This window comes from Phaenicophaeus curvirostris, chromosome 7 (assembly GCF_032191515.1).
Source record: "Phaenicophaeus curvirostris isolate KB17595 chromosome 7, BPBGC_Pcur_1.0, whole genome shotgun sequence".
NCBI classification, from domain to species: Eukaryota; Metazoa; Chordata; class Aves; order Cuculiformes; family Cuculidae; genus Phaenicophaeus; species Phaenicophaeus curvirostris.
The window spans coordinates 22,623,943-22,648,450 of NC_091398.1; the positions used below are offsets into that span (position 1 = coordinate 22,623,943).

General features: G+C 36.4%; 1 protein-coding gene across 2 annotated transcripts; it reads left to right on the top strand.

Moving 5' to 3' along the window:
- Positions 1-1,138: 1,138 nt before the first annotated feature.
- On the top strand, positions 1,139-22,804 carry SLC38A11 (solute carrier family 38 member 11). 2 transcript variants are annotated; one of them, XM_069861206.1, is made up of 10 exons: positions 1,139-1,213; positions 4,106-4,240; positions 5,796-5,861; positions 7,494-7,600; positions 8,122-8,201; positions 15,008-15,078; positions 16,044-16,205; positions 17,945-18,057; positions 18,712-18,843; positions 22,031-22,804. In XM_069861206.1, the coding sequence occupies exons 1-10, from the start codon at positions 1,153-1,155 to the stop codon at positions 22,274-22,276; spliced, it is 1,173 nt and encodes a 390-aa protein (XP_069717307.1). In that variant the 5' UTR covers positions 1,139-1,152; the 3' UTR covers positions 22,277-22,804. The 2 variants fall into 2 exon arrangements, with proteins under 2 accessions (XP_069717307.1, XP_069717308.1); XM_069861207.1 differs by having other exon boundaries at positions 1,175-1,213; positions 4,106-4,191.
- Positions 22,805-24,508: the final 1,704 nt, after the last annotated feature.

Here is a 24,508-nt window from a genome sequence, read left to right on the forward strand (position 1 = left end):
TGGCTACAAGATCATGCTTTGAACTTCACTTTATACCAGAGCTTTCCACAGAAAATTTATGGGACTAGCCAATTTTATCGTGTCAATAACTATTCATAACGAACTAAACCTTTGGATGACACAGAAATATTTAAAGAGCTGGATAAAACCTTGAATTAAAGTATTTTCAGGTTTTAGCATACTTTACTAGTAACTCTTAAACTTTATTTCATTCTTGTGATTCAGGGGCCTATTTGTACTAGTTGTTTTAGCCAAAATATTTTCAAAAGTACTCGATTCACATTTTTGCATTTGGAACATGACTAAAACGCTCTTTGATTAACAGCCTACCTCTGAATTTATGTAGATTTCTGTACTTTCACATACCTTTTTCAGAGAAGAATTAATTACAGAAGATTATGGGTCTGGCTTCTAAAGGAATTAGATGCCTAACACCCCTTTGATTTCTCACTGAAAAAAATGGGATTTAGTTATCAAAATGCCTCTACAAATCTGTGTCTGTGACAATTCTTATTTGATCTGGAATAGACTATATTAAATACATGTAAAATCCTTGTTCTCACTTACTTTTTCCATGAATAATGTTATTGTCTTCCTGAAATAGGTAGAAACAGATGACCAAACAGCCTTGGTTAGTAAACCCAGGAATAAAGGAGGAAATGGTAGTCTGGCATCAGCTGGATTTAACATTGTCAACTCTATCATAGGATCAGGCGTTATAGGCAAGTATATTTTTCTTCATTATTTTGTGTCCAGCCTTGTTTAAACGTGCATGACTATCCAGTTTGGAGAATATCACTGCCTTCTTACTTTCTTCTGCTGTTTCTGAAGGATTTTCTGTTTCACTTGCTTACTGTGTGAAAGTGTAGAGCTGTCAGCTGAGAGCATGTTCCTGTGATAAATACACTACATTGTCTTTTGCCATAATGACCAGAGAGAACTGGTTGGGCAGGTGCTGAGCGAGCTTTACACCTAAGAAACACTTTGGCCAGTAAAAATGATCTTTCTGAGACTGTTAAGCATGCTGGTCCAATCTGGCAGGTTGATAGCATTTTTTGTAATCTGAGTATTTATTTTGTTTATCACAAATAAGTATTTGGAAAGATTCTTCTATAATATCTCCTTTTTTTATTTACAGGATTGCCGTATTCAATGAAAGAAGCTGGTTTTCCCCTAGGGGTACTGCTGTTATTTGTGGTTGCCTGTATCACAGGTACTCTAAGAGCAGTTTGTATTGTAAAGTGAAAATTAGTCTTGCAACGTTTAGCTGATCTTGAGTTTAATGATAGCTTAAACAAGTATATCCATGACAGTAAAAATGAAATTTTTCCTTACCTCACTAAACCCATGAGCAGATTAGTAAAAGTAGAGAATTATACCATGCAACATGTGAAGCTGCTTTTTGTGTGCATTTTAGTTTTGTAAGGCCTAATTTCTTAGCCTAGGTCAAAGTGACATTTGGAAGAATAGCCCTTATTTGTGCCTCATAATCACCTGTTCTAGTCCACTGTTTTTTCCCCTAATTAAGAGACTGCTCCTGGTTATTCTACGATTCTATGATTTTATGATAAGTTTTGAAATCCCATAGTAAATAAACAAGTAAATCCATCGGCATGAAAGGAGAATTTTTGTAAAGGCTCTGTGGATTAAGTCTTCAAATGACAAACCAAGTCAACATAAATGGTGTGAATTCTTTTACCTCTATGCTGAGTGGTAGTTGATGCTTTTCATTGCTTAAAATATCATTTAAGGACTTACATAAATGCTGGTGGTTTGACTGGAGAGCAATGTAACATACATATATGTTTTTTATGAATGAAATAGTTTTCTGTGTCTGGTGGCAAAGTACATTAATGAAACGACGTAAAAATCATAGCTCAGAAATTTCAGTTACTTTTCTATAGGAAATCTAGTATGTCCATTGCATTTCTATGTGTTTTTACAGAATTTATAGCCTTAGGCCAAGAACCTGTGAATTAAACTCAGCATTTTATGATGTTTAAGTTGTGACTCAATATTCTCACACAAGGAAATTAGAATCATAGAATCACCAGGTTGTAAAAGACCTCTTGAATCCTCGAGTCCAACCATTCCTATCTGCCACTAAATAACGTCTCTGAGCACCTCGTCTACCTGTCTTTTAAATACCTCCAGGGATGGTGACTCAACCACCTCCTTGGGCAGGCTGTTCCAGTGCCCAATGACCCTTTCTGTGAATTTTTTTTTTTGATATCTAGTCTGAACCTCCCCTGGCGCAGCTTGAGGCCATTACCCCTTGTCCTGTCCCCTGTCACCTGGGAGAAGAGGCCAGCACCCTCCTCTCTGCAGCCTCCTTTCAGGTTGTTGTAGAGAGCAATGAGGTCTCCATTCAGTCTCCTCTTCTCCAGGCTAAACAACCCCAGCTCTCTCAGCCGTTCCTCATAAGACTTGTTCTCCAGCCCCTTCACCAGCTTCGTTGCTCTTCTCTGGACTCTCTCCAGAGCCTCAACATCCTTCTTGTGGTGGGGGGCCCAGAACTGAACACAGTATTCGAGGAGCGGTCTCACCAGTGCCAAGTACAGGGGCAGAATAACCTCCCTGGACCTGCTGGTCACACCATTTCTGATCCAAGCCAAGATGCCATTGGCCTTCTTGGCCACCTGGGCACACTGCTGGCTCATGTTCAGTCGCTGTCAACCAACACCCCCAGGTCCCTCTCCTCCAGGCAGCTTTCTAGCCACTCTTCCCCTAGTCTGTAACTCTGCACAGGGTTGTTGTGCCCCAAGTGCAGGACCCGGCATTTGGCCTTGTTGAACCTCATGCCATTGGTCTCAGCCCAGCGGTCCAGCCTGTTCAGATCCCTTTGCAGAGCCTCCCTGCCCTCCAGCAGATCGACCCTACCTCCCAGCTTAGTGTCATCTGCAGATCTGCTAAGGGTGCACTCAGTGCCTTCATCCAGATCATTGAATAACTGGTAAATAGCTGTTACTTACCAATTTTCACTGTATTTCATTTGAGGGGATGTTTTTGAATTATACTGGGTGTAGTCTTAGGTTGACAAAGAAATACAATTTTAGGTCATTTCACTGTAAATCTTTTCAAGTTTTGTGGATCTAAGATCCCTTACTACTAAGACGTAATATTTATTGTGAAAGATCAGCTCAGCATGCAACTTAATTGATAATAAACATGAGGATATACTGTGTAAGAATTGCATATGCACATGGGAATCTGAATTGGCTTTCATGTTAACACAGGGTAGAAATCTCCTTTCTGAAGATTGTGAAAATTTCATCATTTTAGTAATTCACAGAACTTAATAAGCTCTGATTATGTCCCCAGAAAGGAACTGTTCTTATCACAGCATAGATTACAAGCTATGTGAAAAGCAGATGAGGAATAGATGAGGTCTAGCTACTTCTGCACCAAGGTAATTAATTCTATGCTGTAACTAATCTGAACTGGAAAATCCTATGGTGCTCAAATGAACACTGACATAAGGGCGACGTTTTGGAGTGTTCTTCACAAAATGTTCAATCTGGGAGTAATTCTGCCTGTGACATCAACTCTGTCTCTAGCCACATTGCGTCATGGTTTTCCAGATAAAGCGCTTCACACATGTTTTACTGTGAAAGTATCCAATAGAAATGCTTAAAATATTTTTATTGTAAACAGTGGAGAAGACATAAAATACTAGCCAGACCTTATCTTTCACAGACTTAGATAAATAGCTGAGTAAAGTGATTAAGATTTCTAGCACCATGACACAGGCTGTCCTCGCATTTTATCCTCATTCAGGACATAATCAAACTTTCCATCCATTCAGGACCCCTCTCCTTTATTAACTGAATTTTTCTTTTTTGGTGCTTATGACAGTTCTTGTTCCCTGTGGACATACTGGAATTGGTGTTTCTGCTGTCCTAATCAGAAAAGATGGAATTTCCTTCCAGTATAAGCCTATAGCTCCTGGTTATGGTGGATTGAGATATTTCTTTATCCTCGTGCTTCCCAGTTCCACTGTTTTCCTTCTTACAGACTTTTCCTTTCCTTAAAAAACAAAGATGAGCAGTAATCAACTACAAGTTGGTTCATACTGTCTTTTAACACTAATTTTATATTTTAACAGATTATTCCATTATATTACTGATTAAAGGAGGAAACCTCTCCAATACGAACAGCTATCAAGAGCTGGTCAGAAAAACATATGGTCTTGTAGGTTATCTAATTCTTTCAACTCTTCAATTTTTATATCCATTTATTGGTAAGATTGCATAAAATATAAACGTTTAATAAATAACAAGCATTTTCACATTACCTTATTCTTTCACTGGTTAAATATTAAGAACTCTGAAGAATGTACTATATATGCTTCTTTCCTAAAACAAACAAACATAAAATTAAAAGTTACTTAGTGTGTTCTGAAGAATGACTAAGGAAGAATTAAATCAAGTGGGCAACCAGAATAACAGACCTGAATTGAAGTGTAAAAGCAAAAAAATTTAGGATCACACACTTAAAAATTGACTCAAGTAGCCATGAGGAATAGCAAGGAAGAGATTCTGTTCTGGAATGAGTAGCAGCACAAATTTTATGAGCCTGAAACAAAAGGAAAATATATCTCCAGGAGTATACTGAGTTAATATTTTTCTGAAGTATTGCTGGCATTGTAGAAGCCACTGATCAGATCTTGCTTGAATATTATGTGCTATCATTTTTCTTCAAAAGCATTAATTCAGCCTCATAACCCAATAAGCTACTAGAAAATTGGACAGTCAAGACCCCCTTGAAGAAGAAATAGTGAAAGAATAATCAGGTATTATCTCAGTAGGGATTAATTAGAACAGAAGTTTAAAATAAATGGATATTCTGAATCTGTCCCTTTCAGTAGTAACGTAATTTAACCTAAATCTTAAATATGGTTGATATTTTAACACATCAGGCTGCAAGAGGTGGTGACTTGAGCTATCAAGAGTCTGAATTTGGTGACCACAGTGTCTCAGATCAAAATTCCTACTTTGGGAATAATCACTCTGTATTACTGGTAGCTGAGATCTTTAAGGGAGTCTGTTTACTGTTACTGCAGGCAACAATGTTACGCATTCTGACTTAAAACAGCGTAATTACTAATTCATGTAGAGTGTGGAAATAGTTTGTGAAGTTCTGTCCTTACCATAGAGCTAGTTCTGCATATGAATGTGCTTGAATTTATTTCTGTAAGTAATGTCAATGACCTACATTTCACAACAGTGAATGTTTATGCATTAGTTAAGGTCAGTACCTTTATGCATGTTGTCTGAATGGTGAAGGCCATATAAGGTTATAAATATACTTCGTGTGTATGTATGCACACGCATGCATACATATAAACACTTGTACAGAGTAAGATAAGGGTGAAATATGAATGTGAAGGCCACAGTTCTAACAGACTAACACGGCAACTTTACTAAATAGAAACAAGTATTTGAAAATAAACTGACAAGGAATTGCTGTTAGGAACAAACAATTTTTTAAAGTCTTATTTTTCCCTTTTCTGAAGTACCTTTATATGGCAAAACAGCACAACAGCCTTGCTTATCAGAGCAGATTCTTTCTTATGTTGTACCTATTTAAAAGAAAAAGATAAAAAAAATAAAGGGGATTGTTAAAGAATTTTTATTTTGTTTTAAACCTTAAACTTAGGAGTTATCAGTGCCAGCCAGAATTCATACAAGAGGGGTAGTGCCATGTAGTACTGAAGTGTGTACAAAATACGTGTATTAAATGTTTAGCAAATACTTCATTTTTGACTTGTACTAACAAAAATTATTTTCTTTAAGCTATGATTAGCTACAACATAATAACAGGAGACACTTTAACTAAAGTTTTTCTGAGAATTCCTGGAGGTAAGATGCATTTAAAGAATTCATAACACAGAAAAATTTATTGGATAGGAATATAGCATAAGTATTTAGATACTTAGCATCCTGTATCAGTCTGAAGTCCTACCTGTTACTTTACTTCTGAATAGCTCTTAAATATAGTTCAAGTTAAGAACTTGAAGTACCTTTGTATGAATGTTTTGGGGTTTTTAAATTTTTTTAATGAAGTTTTTCTGAAATAAAAAATGTGAATCCTAGTCCTTGGTTGTCACTGGACTCAGTGAAAGACTCTGAGAATGAGTCTTTCACAGCAGTATATTTACAATGTCATCATATTTTGTTGTCTTTTTTAGATATTTCACGTAATAATCTGAATTATTACTGCTGAAACTGCATTTTAGTGAATAATTCTGTATCACTTGCAATAATATAATGGATTTAATGCTTCCTTAAGCATGTCTGTAAGGTTTGATTGTGAACTGCATATGTAACTTTCAGTTCTCTTAGATATTCACTGCAAAACCAGATGTGTCATTTTGAGATTTTATCTCATACACTTGTTACCTCTGATGTAAGTTTTCACGACAGAATCAATGGAGTACTTTGTGTGCATGTTTGCCACCCGCTTTAGCACAAACCCAGCCAAGTTAAAAGATTATTCACTGGCAAATTAAACTAAAAAGAACATGTCTGCAGTGAAGTGGAAATTAGTATTTGCATGAACTGTTTGATTTCCACAGGAGGACTCTAATTTTCTGCAAGTGAAGCCTGCAAGGTGTGGATACAGTTTTAACTGTCACTTTGTTCCTCTGTGAATACCTGATCAGGTCAATAGTGACAGTGGACATCTATTAATTTATATACCATACAAATTACGTAATAGGAGGAACCCCCAGTATGGTACATCTTTTCACCTGGCTGGTAGAATGTTTGCCTGGAAAGAGGTGGGAAAGCATTATAGTCTCCCGAACAATAGAAGGAACTGATTACAGACTTTCCCTGTCAATCGCCAGTCACTTTCCCACCGTAATTATTCAGCAAGGTTTCATTCAAGCCCATAATCAAGGTCTCCTGACTAAAACTGCAGTGTGTTTTATTTAAAGATGTGGTTGGCTAGAAGAAAAACAGAAAATAAATCTCACTGGTTGCAGGGAATATTTTAACATTGCTGTTACCTTCACATAGTAATCTGTATTTTGCAAATGGAAGATGGCTGACATCAAGAAAGAATGTTCTTGAAGATTTGGCTTATCTTCAACAGCACAGTGATTGACATCAACATACAGTGTCAGAAATTGATCAAGAGTAAATGGCAGAAAATAGCAGTAGAATGTTTAACTTCAGGCATGATGAAAGAAGTTAATACTAATCTATATGTAAAAATGCCAGACTTCCAAGTTTTGATATAATATATTCCGTATTTTATGAATTTTCTTTAAATTTTGCAGAATTCTTGTATTATGCGCATGCTGTGTATGGCTTCTGTGGCTTCTCAGTGTTAGTGCCTAGTCTTGAGTTCAGTATTACTTAGCATGAGCAAAGGGGATAAAAACCAATTCAGTGTCAGAGCTTGTTACTCCTAGCCGTTCAAAAGTAACTAATCTGTTCCTCATGTCAGTCTCTTAGAGAAATAAATTATTTTCTTTTTTGCTTTAGTTGCACCAGGTAGTGTGTTTGCTGACCGTCACTTCATAATTCTTCTTACCACCGTCATCTTTACCTTGCCTATATCTTTATATCGAGACATAGCAAAACTGGGAAAGGTAAATCATAATAGAAGCTGATTTTTTTTGTTCATTTTTCTACTTGCCATTATAAAATATTTGTCAGTCGTAACTTAATGTACTTGAACTCAGTTACATCTGACTAAAGCATGTTAAATATTGTAGAAGTTTAGACTCTCTTTTGTCCTAAGAAATATCAAAAAACTTGGAACAGTTTGATTAAACTTTTGTCTCCATATGAATCCCTGGAATTTTTCCATCTGCTGCTGGTAGAACTCAAAGCTTGTAAAGCTCTGAATGATGTAGGCCTGATCCTGAAATGTTGAGCACCTTTGAGTAGAAATGTTTAAATTGAAATATCACTTAAAATGGGACAAGTAGTTGCAATTGGCTAGTTGCACAAGTTGAATAACATTAAAAGTTGTTGATACAGGACAAACTTTCTAATTATGGATATTTAGAACTTTACTTGATTTTTTATTATTCTCTTTTTAAAAAAGCACCTAAGAGGACAGCCTCTCAGCAGCTTACTGAGTGAAGTCATGTTTTAACCTTTACAGGTTTCTCTTATTTCTCTCATTTTAAACGTCGTCATCCTGGTGATTGTGATGGTGAGAACAGTAACGTTCAGTCCGCAAGTGTAAGTATTCTTATACTTGCCACAAAGTGAATTTTTGGTCACATGTAATCTGTTATTTCACTATTATATTTATCTGCCTAGTTTTGAAATATGACTGTTTTGGGAGACACGCTTAATCGAAAAAATGGCCTAAGAAGATGATGGAACAGATCCTCATAGAAGCTATGCTAAAGCACATGGAGCATAGGGAGGTTATTCAAGACAGCCAACATGATTTCACCAGAGGCAAGCCGTATATGAACAACCTAGTGGCTTTCTATGATTGGGTAACCGCATCAGTGGACATGGGAAAACCAACAGATGTAATCTATGTGGACTTCTAGAAAGCTTTGACATGGTCCCCCGCAACTGATGGGCGGACTGCTGTTTTGGTGGTTGTATTGAGAGGGTAGTGGTCAATAGGTAGTGGTCAATAGCTCAATGCCCAGATGGACAATCTGGGTAATCTGAAAATCCCTTGTCAAAAAAGGAAGAAGCTGTATATAGTGGTTATTGATGACCTTGTTACGATGGTAACATTTGTTCTCAACAGTTATGATGCACTGAAAAATACAAAATGTATGGTGTTGGAGTTTGAATGATTCTTGAAATTTTACTTCTTGATCCTTTAGACTTCCATTTTTGCCTTTACACTTCTTGTTCTCAAAAATGCATCTAGCAAGTCAATGAACTGTTAATCAGAATTTTTTGTCTCACATTCTATCAATGTCTGTTTTTACTATTTATATTTTTCTGTTAGAAACAGACGCAATTTCATTATTAAAATGCTCTTCTAATATTTTGCTAGTGGTATAACGGTATGCCACTTTTTTTTTGCAATGAGAGTAAAGAACACCAATATTTTTTAATAAGAGTCCTGTTATATAGCAACTGAAGCACATAAATAAATAATTTACTTTGAATCCTTATTAAAATACAGTACTAGTCAGAGTTTTCAAAGAGATTTTTAAAAGTCACGAAACACAGTCCTCAGATCTGTCATACAGAGAAAGAATTTGTATCGTCCTAGAAAAACGCTTGATGGGGCCAAGACAGGATATTTAATTGCGACCGTTATTACTCAGGAGAACTGATTGTATGCCTTTCATTGATAACTGGTGGTTGTCTGTTTTATTTGTGGTAATTCCGTGTTTTCCAGTTCTTAGCTACTATTTTCTTATGAATTCTTCCTAAATGTGTATTGTATGTTCCTAATACTGCGTGTCGCATTGGTTGCTTCTTGACCTAATCACGGTGGATATGAACAGCAAACTATTCATCTTTTTTCAAATGCTTAAAAAAAATGTAAAGAACTGTAAACTGCCGCCCCTTTGGTGATCCTTTCTATAGACTAAAAAATCCAGATCCTTTAGTGTTTCTTCTCTTGTCATTTACTGTGCTAGATCACTCTCAATGGCTGCCTTAAGTTCTCTGCAAGTTAAAGTGAGATTGTGGTGCCCCAACTGCCTGTGGTATTGTCACTGAGGAGCAGAGAAGAAAGATTGATGGATATTACATGAAAAGTGTCTTGACGTCCCTTTCAACTGTATATTTTGGGGATTCCCATGCTCCTGTTTGATGCTTATCTCTTTGGAACATAGCATGACATTGTGGACGTTCCTTGAGTTTTCAGTTCAAGAAAAACACCAAGCCGTTCTCTGCAGAACTGTGAGCTGGCAAGTTTTCCTTTCTTTTACTCTGTTGTCGTGAAGTTTGTGGGTTTTTTGCTTGTTTCTCCCTGCCTTGTTCTTGCCAAGCCTTTTTTCCCTGTGTGAACATAGAATTAGTTATTGCAGAATTGAATACCTCTTCATCACCTTATTCATTTAACAACATATTTATGATTTTTCTTTTTTCGCTCTATTTTCGCACACTTGTGTGAACTGCATATCTCATGCTTTCTCTTAAGGTTGCTTCTTACTTTTTGTTCCATTGTTCAAATTACTGCTGCACACATTCAAAAGTATTGGACTCAAGTCAGTTTCCACTGGAATCCCATTCATATTTCTTCCTGCTTTGATGATTACTCTCTGAGTAGTGATCACTTTTCATTTACCTTCAGATTTTTCAAAATTATCTGATGATGACAAAAACTGGGTTTTTTGCCTAAATGCAGTTCATATTCTAGCTGAACATTCTCTGTGTTATTTGGACAAAAGAGAATATTGTCTCTCCTAGAAACCTTCCACAATGTATTAATGCATGAGTGAACCAGCATTATTATTGTTTTTAATGATTTGAATCCTTGAAGCTGTAGACTGTAAACCAGCAATTTTTGACATGTTGCATTTTTATGATTTATGATTCTTTAGTAGAATCACAGAATCACGAGGTTGGAAAAGACCTCCAGGATCACTGAGTCCAACCATTCTTATCAACCACTAAACCATGTCCCTCAGCACCTCATCCACCCATCTTTTAAACACCTTCAGGGATGGTGACTCAACCACCTCCCTGGGCAGCCTCTGCCAGTGCCCAGTGACCCTTTTTGTGAAAATATTTTTTTCTCATGTCCAGCCTGAACCTCCATCTTGAGGCCATTGTCCCTTGTCCTGTCCTCTGACACTTAGGAGAAGAGGCCAGCACCCTGCTTTCCACAATCTCCTTTCAGGTAGCTGTAGAGAGCAATAAGGCTTCCCCTCAGCCTCCTCTTCTCAAGGCTAAATAACCCCAGTTCCCTCAGCTGCTCCTCATAAGACTTGTTCTCCAGCCCCTTCACAAGTAGATGAGTGGGTTGTCCAGGGACATTACTAGAATGTTATTTTCTTGTTATTTCTCAGGAAGAAAATAATGTATTTATGATGAGGGATTATTTATTTTAATTTATTTCCTCTTGTGACGAACGTGTAACTGAGGTACCTTTTTTTTCCAGTTTTGCTTTTGATTAATATCATCTGTATGATTATTGTTTCCTGAACGGCATAATGAACCCACAGATAAAATCCAGTGTTCTGGACCCAGAGTTTACTCTCAATAGTTTAAGTTTTTGGATAAAAGTACATTTTGATGATCCATTCTTTATTTTGATCTGCTTATAGCTGGATATTTTTCTACTGTGATGAAAAACAATGGGCTAGAATTATCTCAAGACTATAAATGTGCCATATGTTAAAACTGTATTAAATAACTTAATGATTTAAAGGTGAAACTAACATTCATTGATGTAAAAAGCAGTATTTTAAGTACCTTATAAAGATGGATAATTTTAATTTTGTGTTCTTTTGGAAAGAACATCATGGTGTCAGTGTCTGACATAATACATAAATCTCTAGGAAAACTTTCAAGAGCGTCTGCTGCACACAAATAGGATGTTAGAATTACTCAACTGGCAACTGATCAGGGGGGTGATATTCCAAGAGCTGGAGCACCTCCCATATGAGGACAGACTGAGGGAGCTGGAGCTTTTCAGCCTGGAGAAGAAAAGATTTTGGGGAGACCTTATAGTGGCCTTCCAGTACCCGAAGGGAGTGAACAAGAAAGCTGGGGAGGGACTTTTTACTATGGCATATATTGATAGGATGAGGAGGAATGGCTTTAAACTGAAAGAGGGAAGTTTTAGATTAGGTTTTAGGAAGAAATTATTTGTGATGAGGGTGATGAGACACTGGCACAGGTTGCCCAGGGCTGGTGTGGATGCCCCCTTCCTGGAAGTGTTCAAGGTCAAGTTGGATGCGGATACGAGCAGCCTGGTTTAGTGGAAGATGTCCCTGCCCATGGCAGGGGGATTGGAACTTGATGACGTTTAAGGTGCCTTCCAACCCAAACCATTCTATGATTCTGTGATCTTGAACAGTAGTAGCAGGACTGAAAAAGCAGAGCAGGTATGTTGTTACCTGCTATTCTCTTGAGAAGACTTCTTCAGCCTATGTATACATCTGACTACCCAGACACATGTGTTTGTATGAGCATATGTATGCTTACCTTGATATGTGATACTTGATATTTCCATTAACTACCTTTTGTCTTCTGAGTAATTCTAAGTAATTATTCATTGTGTGTTCTTCCATAACTAACAGCTGCTGTTTCCTGACCCAGTTTTCTCTTCCCCATTCTGAAATTTTATTTTATGTAGATACTTTCATGCCACCTGCACCCTTTCCCAGGGCTGTTGTGTAAGTCTGTATGTCCTGCAGACTGGACTTCAGGGTGATTGGTTGTTGACGCGATCTGAACTCTAGAGCTGCTGACTCTTAGTTCTAAATGCTTAGAAATGAAATTTCTTGCTGTGTTGCTTTCACTTCTTAGTTTACATATCACATCTGTGTGAGATCCCTCAGCTCCCAAGGTCTGAAAATGTTTTTCCAAACGCCTGCAGCAGTGTATGACTTACTGTAAGAAACAGTCACATAGTGTTGCAGATGTGGTATGTACAATGTGTATTGTATGACATTGCAATCTGCTGATAGTGTTCAAATCATGGATCTGAAATTCTTCCTGCATTTTGCAACTAAAATGGAAGGAATTTATCTTCTTATGGTGCTAAATAAGAAGGTTTTTGTTCTTTGGGATTCTCCCCTCCTGCCCCCCTCCCAAATAATACTCTAATCTGATTTGTCATTCATCCATAAAGCAAAGCTGTGTTTGGGTCTATTGCATATTGCTAGCGCATAAGCTAATACTGTGCAGGGGGAAAACTAGCTCCTGGGATTATTTTTTTTTTTTTTAATAAATTCATTATTTGGCCACTGTCTTAAAAATGTTTCAACTGAACTTCATGTGCTTTCTACATTCTGTTTTTTGAATCCCTAATTATAGGAGCTTATAGTATAGCTCTACTGTTGCACAGGATGTTGCACATTTTCACAGAAATTAAATGTGTTTCAGGCAAAAGCATTATTTATTTCTGTGCATTTAAAAAATATTATGGTTTATAGGTTATTGGATAATCCAAGAATTAATTATCAGTAGAAAATGGAGCAAGGAGACTTGCACAAATTTTGTTGCCAAAGGACAATATAAAACAAATTTTCATTGTTTATGTTTGATATAAAAGCTGACCTCTGGTGGTTACAGAACAGAACAGTTGTAATGTTAGTTTTGTGTATTCTGTTTTTATGTGGGACTATTGTTGATTATTTTCCAAACACATATGAATGTTCTTCTGAAAAATAATGCCTTGAATATTACAAATATGAATTGTCCACAGCATCTTTAGTGATTTGAAATCAGTGGCATCAAGTTAAGGGAAGGTGCCCTATATAAGGAGCTACAGCAGCTGTAGTGTGTCGGAACTCCAGTTTCAGAAGACAAATGCCAGATATCTCTATTCCATGCATAATGTTTATTATGTCTGCATGCTGAGTCTGAGAATATTTTAGGAAGGCCATATTCAACTCCTTAAGACTAGAAGTGGTATGTTACAGTAGTCGAAACTGTATACTGCATCTGAGGACAAAAGGAGAACTTGATTGTGATGCTCAAGTTCTATTCACTTCAAAGTGAAGCTTAGCAGCCACAGCTAAGGTCTATAAAGGTGCTCTAATCTGAACTGAACGTGCATTAGATACTGTAGATTTGGGGTTTTATTAATATGGAAAAGGAAAGATTGACTGTTTGAGCTCTCAAGAAGTAGCAAGATATGAGATCTGAAATGGGAAACAGCAACATCTTTATTGCCTTTTGTTTTGGTTTGGTTTTGGCAGGTGGGGGTGGAGTTTAGACATTTGAAAGCAATGGAACCTAGCACAGTGTATGCCACTACGGCTAACAAAACCAGCTAGTTGTCACCAGACAGAGAGAGTGACAAAGCTGCCATTGTTACCTTCACAGAACTGATACTGAAAACCTACTGGTTTCAAAGGCGGTAGGAAACAGCAACTAAAGCCTCAGGTGGCAGCAGCTTTCCTTCTAAGTAAAAATAGAGCAATCAAAGTTAGCAGCAGTCAGCTTCTTGAGAGAAAGCTCTCTATTGCTTTGTTTGTGCTTTAATGTTACAAGTATAATGTTCAACTGGCTCATTAGACATTTTTAGCAAATTGTAGTTCTGGAAAAGGATGTTATGTGTTCTTTCCTTCATTTTGTCTCTCTATAGAAAGAGGAAGATCATGCATCAAACGAATTTAACAAAGAATACTGATGGTTTTCTGCAGTCCTCCTCTAAGATTTAAAATTACCCCAGGTCCAAAATTCTGGGCATATTTTAGAGGAGGAGATTTGGGGAATACTACAATCTTGCCAGATTTTAGAATGAAGATAATGGATGCAAGTTGAGAATTGCTCGAAAGGTTCATTGTGAGAAATGGGAAGCAACAGACACTCTCTAGCAAATGTATGCTCTGCAGTCTCTGTATACTCTCTTATGCTTTGTTTTATCATTCCTTTGGGAACTAGCATTTACTGTGAGGGATAGTTGGAACAGTTGTAAAGAAAGTCAAACTGCCTCTCTTGATTTGTAGCCTAGGAAAAAAGTATCTCTGGACTGCATGGATTACATGTGCATATTCAAAGGAAGAAATTGTTTCTAAATAGTCAGAAAAGATTTTCGGTTGAGATAACCTTACTCAGAATCAGTAACAGTTTTACCTTCCCTGTTGCTGTTTCTTGGTGTATGATGACTTGGTGTAAGAGTTTATTTACAAAACTGGTCACTGAAACAGGCTAACATTTTTGGCTATAAAAACTGGTTACAGAAGTACTTTACTGTTCTCACCTCCCTTGTTTGGATTATCTCCCTCATTTCAACTTATTGTTGGTGAACACTGTGGCCTGCTTCAGAGAGCTCCGGATATCTCACTAGCAGTTCTGTATTACAACATAGTATTTGAAATTATTTTTAAAAAATGAGAGTTGAAAAGAGGATAATCTGTTAAAACAAATGTCTGTTTTAGACCCAAGTCAGAAGATGCATGGATATTTGCAAAACCAAATGCACTACAAGCTGTTGGGGTGATGTCATTTGGTAAGTAAGTTTGTTTTGTATTTTCAGGATTCAGATCAACTGTAAGATGTTACTTTATTTAATATTTTAGATCTAGAAATTCCATATTTTTAATTGTAATTTTTTTTATGTTCATGTTAAGCTGGTTTAGAAAAAAAAAATGAGGTTGACTTTAAGTCATACATAGGTGAATTTAATTGTTATGGTTTAAGATATTATCCCCATCCATTGCCCATCTGGTCCTAAAGGCTCTTGCCACTGTAGCAAAGACAACAGTGTGGGACATGAATCCAGCTGAACCGTTCAGGGCATCTTAAAACATGTGCACCAATAGGGTTGCTCTAACTGATAAACTGAGGAGGCTGTGATTGTTCTGCCTTCTCTTGGATAACCTCTAACAGAAAAATCTTAGACTGCAGTGCATACATTCGCTAGAAAGTGTCTGTTGCTTCCCATTTCTCGCAATGAACCTTTCGTGCAATTCTCAACTTGCATCCATTATCCTCATTCTAAAATCTGTTCCTGCCTGGGGGATCTGGTATATTACTTCTTGTTAACACTGTGATAATTCTGAGGCCTCTCACTGCTTTCTGCTGCCAAAAATGGATGTCATGGGAGTTATGAAAGTAGCAAATGGCTCTGCAGATTTAAAAAAAAAATAAAAATCTCAAAGCTGCTGTTGTGTTCTTAAGGAAAAGAAGAGCAGGAAGAGGAAATAGGTGGAATGGAAATGTAGAGGGTGGGAAATGTTGTGGCATTTTAGGGTAATGTAATCAAGAACAATCTTGGGGTGTTGTAAAACTTCATCAAGTGAAATAGGTAAGTAAAAGTTCAAGCCATTTATCTTTGCCACTTGTTGCAGGATTAATGTTTGTATTTAATAATGAGTGGATTCAAGTTGTGCTGTCTCTCCCCTACCTTGTATATTGTCATATGTGTTCGTGCATGAATTCATACATTTGCTTTAACTATCATGTGTGTTTCAGCATTCATCTGCAACCACAACAGCTTTTTAGTATATGAGTCTCTGAAAGAACCCACATTAAAGAATTGGTCTCGAGTCACACATGCGTCTGTCTCATTTGCTGCTGTTATCAGTGTAGCATTTGCTGCATGTGGATACGTGACTTTTACAGGATACACAGAAGGTAAGCTGCTTGATCCTCCAATTTTGGTGCTTGCTGTAATCCTTATATTTCCACATTTCTGTCTGACTTTTGCTGTTAATATTTTCGTGATTGTAAAAATGGCAAAATCGTACTGTATTTGGTCAAAAATAGTTAAGGCATTTCTTGTTAGTTACTAACAACCAAAACAGTATTCCAGTAGGTGTCATATTCCCAAGCGTAGGCCTCACTGGTGAAAGTCCCCTTTGAGTACTTTCATAATCAACATACTTCTGAGAACTAAACATCTGTAATTTAGACACCTGGTCCACTAGTAGAGAGCAGTAAGGACAAAAATTGCCTTGATTCTTCTGCAGGGCACGTGGTGTATATTTCTGTGCATTCTCCTCTGTCTTTGCTAATATAGCATCCTAGCTCTGACTTAAAGATGTCCTGTCTTTACAACAGCTGTTCTGCCGTAACTAATCATACTGTCACTTCTGTCTGTATGTGAATATACATATATATATAAATATCTATATAATCAATGTTACATCATACTATTTAACATCATTTTATTGAAGTGGAAAAGGTGCTTTCAGAAGAGGAAGGCATAAATTTGTTCAGTGCTTTGGCTTCTTCAGGGAAAAAATCACATTTCATAAGTGAGCAGATTTTCTGTTATTTAATAATACTGTTCCCAATTGTGGGTGAAAGTTTACAAGCTTTTCCCTTTCCTGATGGGCAGTAGCATATGGTTGAGAACACATGTATTGTAGGATGGGGGTTACTGGTTGATCTGTCCTTTTTTCTTGCCTCCAGTGCTGTTTATGCGGAATGACTTACTGTCCAAGATGCAACTGTAGTTAGACTAAGTGCAGACTGACTGAAATATTGCAAGTATAGAAAGCTCTGGCTGCAGCTGTCCCTCAACATATGACTCTGTGGAAAGCAGATTCCATCTTAGTATCTGTCTCCCCTGTCAAAATCTTCTGGCTGTTTTCTCTGAAGTACACCTTATTCCTTCTTCAGTGCCATTGTGATCCTAAAAGTAGTAAGTTGTATGACTGTGTGGTAACTGGGTAGATAAGGCTTAATAGATCATCCGATCACTGTCTTGCAGTTGCTCTTGTGCCTCAGAGATCATTATTGCGGATTCTTTGTGGTAAATGCTAAGCAAGATGATGATTTGATGATTTGAATTATCTAGCAATGTTTTTTTTTATTAGATATAAGGAGATTTGCTAGGTAATAATATGTATGCTTGTAATGGACTTTCAAGGTCTGAATATGTGAAGTTCTTCACTGCAGCTTACCAGCTATGATTAGATACTAACAGGGAAGTGCAGTTCTCCAGTGGCAACTCCCAAAATATTCCTTATGTAATTATTGTTTTTCCAGGAATTACATTTTTAAAGGAAATGCATCTTTTATATACAACCTTTCTTTCTGAATTTGTCACATATTTATTTAAACAAACACCAGCATCTCCTACAAAATCTGTGCTAAGGGGAAGATAACAGATGACAGCCTCTGGCTTGTATATTTTAAAATATTTTTTAAGATACGTGCTACTTGAAATAAAAACACTTCTACTAGCAGGATAAGGTGAAAGTTCCTCCTGGATGCAGTTTGTGCTATAACTACAGTTTCTTGATGTGTGTCAGGAGAGGGGATCAGAAAGTCTCAATTAGTACAGTAACTCCGGTAACTTAAACTTGACTTTGCAAGTAGGTGAATGACACAAAGTTTGAAGTAATTGATGTTTTGCTGTCCCTCAGGAGATATATTTGAAAACTACTGTAGAGATGACAACCTTGCTACATTTGGAAGGTTTTGTTACGGAGTTACTGTAATTCTGACCTTCCCTCTTGAATGTTTTGTGACCAGAGAGGTAAGAACTTGTTACATTCTTCCTTTAACTATGTTGATATAAATTAATAATATTCACACATTATTAATATGTATTGTAGCTGAAATCAGTGGTTTACCTGTGATAAATATTAGCATATCCAACCCTGCTGCATGCAATGAGTATGAACCACTAATTGTGCTGTTTAGATTCTGGCAATAAAGTGTATTACATTTATTAGAATATTATCCAATGACTGCTTAAAATTCTGAGTTTGGCATTAATGCCACTGTTTTTATTATGGCAAAATGTAGCAAATTGAATGGCAAAAGTAGCATATTTATTATACTTAACAATTTGCTCTGTGAAAGTGTCTCCATCTAGGAAATCCATTTGTTCAATAAATAATTTTAAGTGGTTTTTATTCTGTAGTGGGCAAATGAGAAGAAAGTAAGTATAACCTAAATCCTGCAGATATAACAAGGTGAGTCTTGCAGGTGTGCTGCAATTTTAGTAATGGTTGTTATGAGTTATTTTTGGAAGCAGATGAAGATGTTTTCTTGAAGCAAGGTAGATAAAGTTCAGTCAGTGTATTCTTACCCATTATTTTAGTTTCATAGGGTTAAAAGATTTAGAATAAGCTGTTTGTCAATGTAACGATCAAAATCAAGGTTTAAAACTGTGGTTCTGTTTCAGGTGATTGCCAATGTATTTTTCCATGGGAACCTCTCAACAGTCTTCCATATTATTGTGACAGTAGTTATCGTTGCTGTGGCGACTGGTATATCATTAGCATATGATTGCCTTGGAATAGTTTTAGAGCTGAATGTAAGTGAACCTGTATACTGATTTATTTAACAAATCGCTTTTTTATAAAACAGAACTCTGAAAAATCCACAACTCTACTGAAAATCTTATATAATTCAACATAGTAGTCAGTAGAAACGTTAATAGGGAAAAAGGAATTCACTGCTTCAAAATCAGATAATTAAAGGAGAAAGGAAGTTCAGGAAGTAGAGTTCATGTGGTTGGTGATGGCTTTTAGGACAGTTCTGGAGATATGGCTGTGACTTACAAATTATATTTAAATGGCAGTGGAAATCACTACAACACTCATCCTAACTGTGCTGCAGGACTGACACTAGCATTTCTTTCTCTAATCCCTGCTTTTTGTGAAGATGACAGATTACTAAACACTAGGGCAGAATGTAATGTCTGCCTTGTGCCAAAGGGGCAAAAAACAAAGTGGTGAAAAAGAGAAAGAGAGAAAAAGAAAGAGAGAAAAAGAAAGAATGAGAGAAAGAGTGAGCCAGTAGTAGTAACCACTGAGATAGTAACTGGAACGTTATCCTGCTTTGGGCTTAACAGGGAGGAAAACTGAGTAATTTCATAACCTGAGTGTACAATTTTTAGGAGGAAACTGCTTTGTTTGCCAGTAAACATTCCTGTGTCTACTTGTGGTAGACATGGAGCTTACCAGGAAGGCCAAACAAGGTACTTAATGACTTAAATCAGCTTAACACATTTATGTAACTTTTTGGATTGGCTGGAACTGCCATCTAGTCTACTGGAGTCCTAGACTACAGGTTAGCAGAGTAAACTTACTAGATGAAGCCAGTGCGCTTGGGCACACAATGTACATTTAATCAAAGTAACTATTAGAAAAATTCCAGTCTACATTTATAATAAACATTGTTTATCTTAACAGTTTACTTTCTCTTTCAAGCCAGCTATTCTTAATAAATAAAGCAGATGTGGAAATAAAATTCAGAATATGAAAGTTAGAAGGTAGAGAAAACTTTCTAAAGGCAGCTTTTGCTTCTGGAAAGAAATATTTTAGAATTGCCTCCTTGCATCCCTGTCCATGCTCTTATTAACAATTTCAAGCCGTATATCAAATGCTTACCTAAAACTGATGGAACAAAACAAGAGGGAGTTGTTCTTTATGCTACATGATAACGTGTATGTGTATGTACATTATGATACATGTACACTGCTCCACAGTGCAGTTTATCTGCTAATCAAGCAGTAATACGTGATTTTGTAGCAGTGATTTAACAGGTCTTGTTTGCAGCAGTATTATAGAACCAGCCTGAGTATTAAGACCAGGTAAGCTGTCCAATTACCCTCTATTTAAAATAATTACCTACGTAGTGTCTTCTTGGTTAATAATTTTCAAATTATAACTAGCTCAAAATAAATAGTTTTATAATTTGGTTTGATCAGGGTGCATGTTTTCTTTAACAATTCTCACTCATGGCATCTATTGGTAATGTCTTTTCTTTCTTTTTCCCCCCATCTTTGCCATACAAGTGCAGAAAATTCACTTGTTTGTGTATATGCACACACACAAATAAAAGCACTTCAATGTGTGCATACATACACATACGTATATTGCAGACAATTACTGGTGTAATGAACCTAATTAACTATGTATGCTCATGTATGTCAATATATGTGTATGTTTTTCACATTTAATATATGGTATGATCTGTTAAGAATAAATTTACATGAGAGAACTGTCAGTGAGTCTTTTTGGCATGAATAAATATGTGCAATTCCTATTTGGAATTAAATTGTTATAAAATGATCATTTAAAAGCAAACATTCCATCAATGCAATACCTTTACCCAGAGACATCTAGACAATTACTCAAAAGTCAAGACAATAGCTTGATTTGGTTGCAAATAGAAGTTGATAGCCAGGCATTTCAGTGGGTAGCTTATATCTTGTGGGGTATTTTTTTTTACTCTTTTAAGAGATAATTTCACAATACAGGTGTGTGTATTTATTGGATGTAATCGTTGTACCTAGAAAGATTGTTTAGTCTTGATATTCACCATTAGAGAAAAATAGTCTTCACATGTGAAAGAAAGATGATCTGTCTTCTCAGCAGACTTTGTGTCCAGCGGAAGAGCTGTGTTTCCACCACAGATGGCATTTGCTACTGTTTCTATGACTCTGCTTACTTTTACTCTACTTTGTGCTTGCAAAACAAAACACAAGCCACTGTGTTTGCCCTGCGGTAATTCCCCAGGGAAAGTGTTCAGTCATATGGCAGTCAAGTGTCCATGGATTTTGCTGTGCTGTCCTTTTACTGGGATGCTGGTTTGTGTTTCTTCACATTCTTCAAAGTCTTGTTTTTTATGAAGATGATACTTTTTGCCTGCACGTATTTTTGATGTCTGTACTGATCCCTGTTAATGTGGCTCTACCATAAATATATACAAAAGTTAGTACAAAAAGGGACGTGAAGATATTCTGTAGGCTGGATTACTGCCTCACCGTAATTACGTTGATAGATAGTGTTTGTTAAGTACATGACAAAATAAGTGTCCAACTTTTCTGCATAAAACGCTCTCTTTTGGCTTGCAATGTTAATCTGCAGTGGCTGTACTATAAAAAACATTTAAGCAGGTGCTTTTTACCTGCCCCTATCTGAGAGAAAGTTTAAAGAGGAGCTGAATTTTTAGTAGAGGAGGCTTTCCACTCTCATAAAGGGAGCTTTGCTTTCATGGGGAAGTCAATGTAATCACATCATAAAAGTAAAAATTGATCAGAATTCTTTGAACTGCTACATGTTGTTGCCATTTTTTTAAGGCAGTATTATGTCTAGACTCCTACATGGAATGACTTTAAATATTTTACGTCAGTTACAGTATTACAGAACTATTATTTTTGGACTTTTACTGTACTTCTGAAGCTGAGAAACTTCTGGTAATCAGATAAAATAGTACATACAACATAATATTATTCTGCAAATATTATTCTGTATCAGCAAAGGAGAAGCATTTAAGTAAATATGACTTATTTCAAGAATTTTACAGATACTTTTGCAAGTTATTTGTGATTTTGAAAAGCAAGTTTTCCATATAGCAACACTGGAAAAGGCCTGTATTTTCTGGCTTTACTGTTGCATCAATCTAATCACAACCATTTAGAAATTTAGGATCTTGTTCTTTACATCTAAATATATGTGCTCATGAGGGTGTTTTCTATTGCTTCCTACACACAGGGAGTTCTGAGTGCTGCCCCACTTGTTTTCATCATCCCAACAGCGTGCTATCTAAGGCTGTCCGAAGAGCGATGGAACCACCGTGATAACCTCATATCCTGCCTGATTCTTGCTGTTGGTGTGGTAGTGATGACAGCTGGGTTTGTTTTGACTCTCTTGTATCCCCAGGAATGTAGCCATGGAAAAGAAATGTTCTACTGCTTCCCTAGTAATGTTTCCTTTCAGAACATTACACTTCCACCATAGGTAGCACACCAATCTTAAGACTGGATCGGACACATCTCATAGCAAGCCATAAATGCCAGTTTAAAGGAGAGTGAAACAATAAGCTTTTATGTTTTGATATGCACTAAGAATTTGAAACTGTATAACTGTGTTTACATGCTTACTTTTATGCTGCCATCCTTTTCCAGATAAGACCTAAGTCTTAGCTGTTGAAACAGAAATTCTCAGAGGTGCCTTTCAATAGACAGTACTTGAATAACTTGCAAATCTATCAAAAAAGGTGGCATTTTTTTAACTTAGTCTGTAATGCCATTTAAAAGCTGTAAATGAAATGTTTAGGAATGTAAACATCTCCCATGTTTCATTGCTGTCATTTAGTTTTTATTAATTTTACAATCTTTTAATGTTAGTACACTGTAGTATGGGGTTTTTTTGAAGTCCTGAAAAAAAGCTGTGTCTGGGCCTCTCTCTGTGTATTAAACTTCTGCTGTTAAATTGAAAGACCTCTCTTAATTCTTTCTTTTTGCAATAATTGTCCTTTACTGCTGAAAGCATCCTTTGTATGGCTCTTGAGTCAAGGGCAGTGTTCTCTTCTGACTGAACTCTTAAATGATACAATTCAACTGTAACTTTTAAAATTTGAGTTCTTCTAATTAAGAGATTTTGCATTACTAAATCCACACAAGTGAAATCAAGATTCAAGTAAATTATTTTTGTAAAAATCGTAAGATCGACAGAGAAGAAAAGACATGCGTTAACAAACGCAGCTTGATTCTTACAGCTATAATGCTATTTATTATTTCTGAAACTGCATTGAAACATTGCTGTATGCCAGGCACGTGCAGCTTTAGCAAGTTCTGTAAGAAAATATTCTAAACTTGGTTATTGTTCTAGTCCTCTGATTCTTTTCAGTATATGGCTATTTATTTCGTTATAGTTTGTTAAATTTTGATTACTTCTACGTTCTCCAAAATTCATTTAACATTAAAGATTCATGGAGATATGTGTATGTACATATATGGGCATATACACATGTATATATAAAAATACACTTGCACAGGTGCCTATAGAATTTGAGTAATTTGAAAAAGAGAATGAGTAACATGAGTATCTTTTATATCAGTGCTGTGATTTTGAAAACGTATTGTTATCAAATCAAACTGTGTACTTCAGGTTAGTTTTATGATCATTATTGTTCCTTTTACCAATCGTTCCTTGACAACTAGATGTATAATGCTACTCTGGTTTTGTGCTCCTAAATGAAGTGGTAATGTATTTTGTCTTCAGTTCATCTTGCATGACAAAGCTATTTCATTCAAGACTTACAGCTAAATAGATCTTTAAGCGAGGGTCTCTAGATGGTGGTAATACTCACAGGAATAGCTGTTTTTATAAAAGCAGTGCTTTCATAATAATTTTTCTAAGTATTGTTGGGTTTTCTGAAGTGGTAGGTATGTTTGTTTGTTTGTTTCTTTATAAGATATAAAGGTATTAGAACTGTGAGTGTTAATCTGCTGTATTTTCCTGACATAGAGTCAGCTTTGAGAGTGGTAATTTATTTGCTGTCCAGGTAGCTGGTACAGTTAACAGGATATTTTTCATCGTTTTAGATTAAGCAAGACTTACTGACTGAGGTTTTGTGGTGTATGTCATATGTGTCTCTCGTGACTTTTGTTTTTAAAGGCAGGGGCTATCTTATTTATTTTCTGTGTTCATATACTGCTTAGTACAGCGGTTTCTGATTGATGATGGGGCCTCCTGGATGCTGTAGTAACATAAGCAGTATTTATTATACTTTGGCCATATTATGCCATTTCTCTATGGTTATATTTTGCTTCTGTCATGAACAAGTAACATACATATGTCACTGGTTGATGGAGGGTCCCTTTGCTTTTATCTTTAGGTCCAAATATTTTTTGAGAAAGAATGCTTAGACGATGTCTGCATGCTTGATTTACTGTGTTTTGTGGCTCTTGTGAAAAGGATAGCAGTGTGAGATAACCTTATTTATGTAGCCAAAGTGGTTAGTAGTTATTCTAATTTTTGTAGTGCTGCATGAGAACTCTTGTTAAAAAGCAGTACCCTGCCTGTTACACAGAATATGATCAATACAGGGCAGTCCTGACCCTCTTGGAACTTATGCTAGCTCATCAAAGGAGGCATGGCTGGAGTCATGTGTCATTGGATGAAGTGACAGCTGTCTGATTTTGGCCTTCTTAGATATCAATTAATTTGGAAAGATAATTTTGAGAG

Coding starts and splice junctions, on each gene's coding strand:
- SLC38A11 (XM_069861206.1), top strand. CDS start 1,153: ATGAAAGAAGCTGGTTTTCCCCTAGGGGTACTGCTGTTATTTGTGGTT. Junction 5,862..7,493: donor TTTTCTGAGAATTCCTGGAG/GTAAGATGCATT, acceptor TTTTTGCTTTAG/TTGCACCAGGTAGTGTGTTT. Junction 16,206..17,944: donor TTTTACAGGATACACAGAAG/GTAAGCTGCTTG, acceptor GCTGTCCCTCAG/GAGATATATTTGAAAACTAC.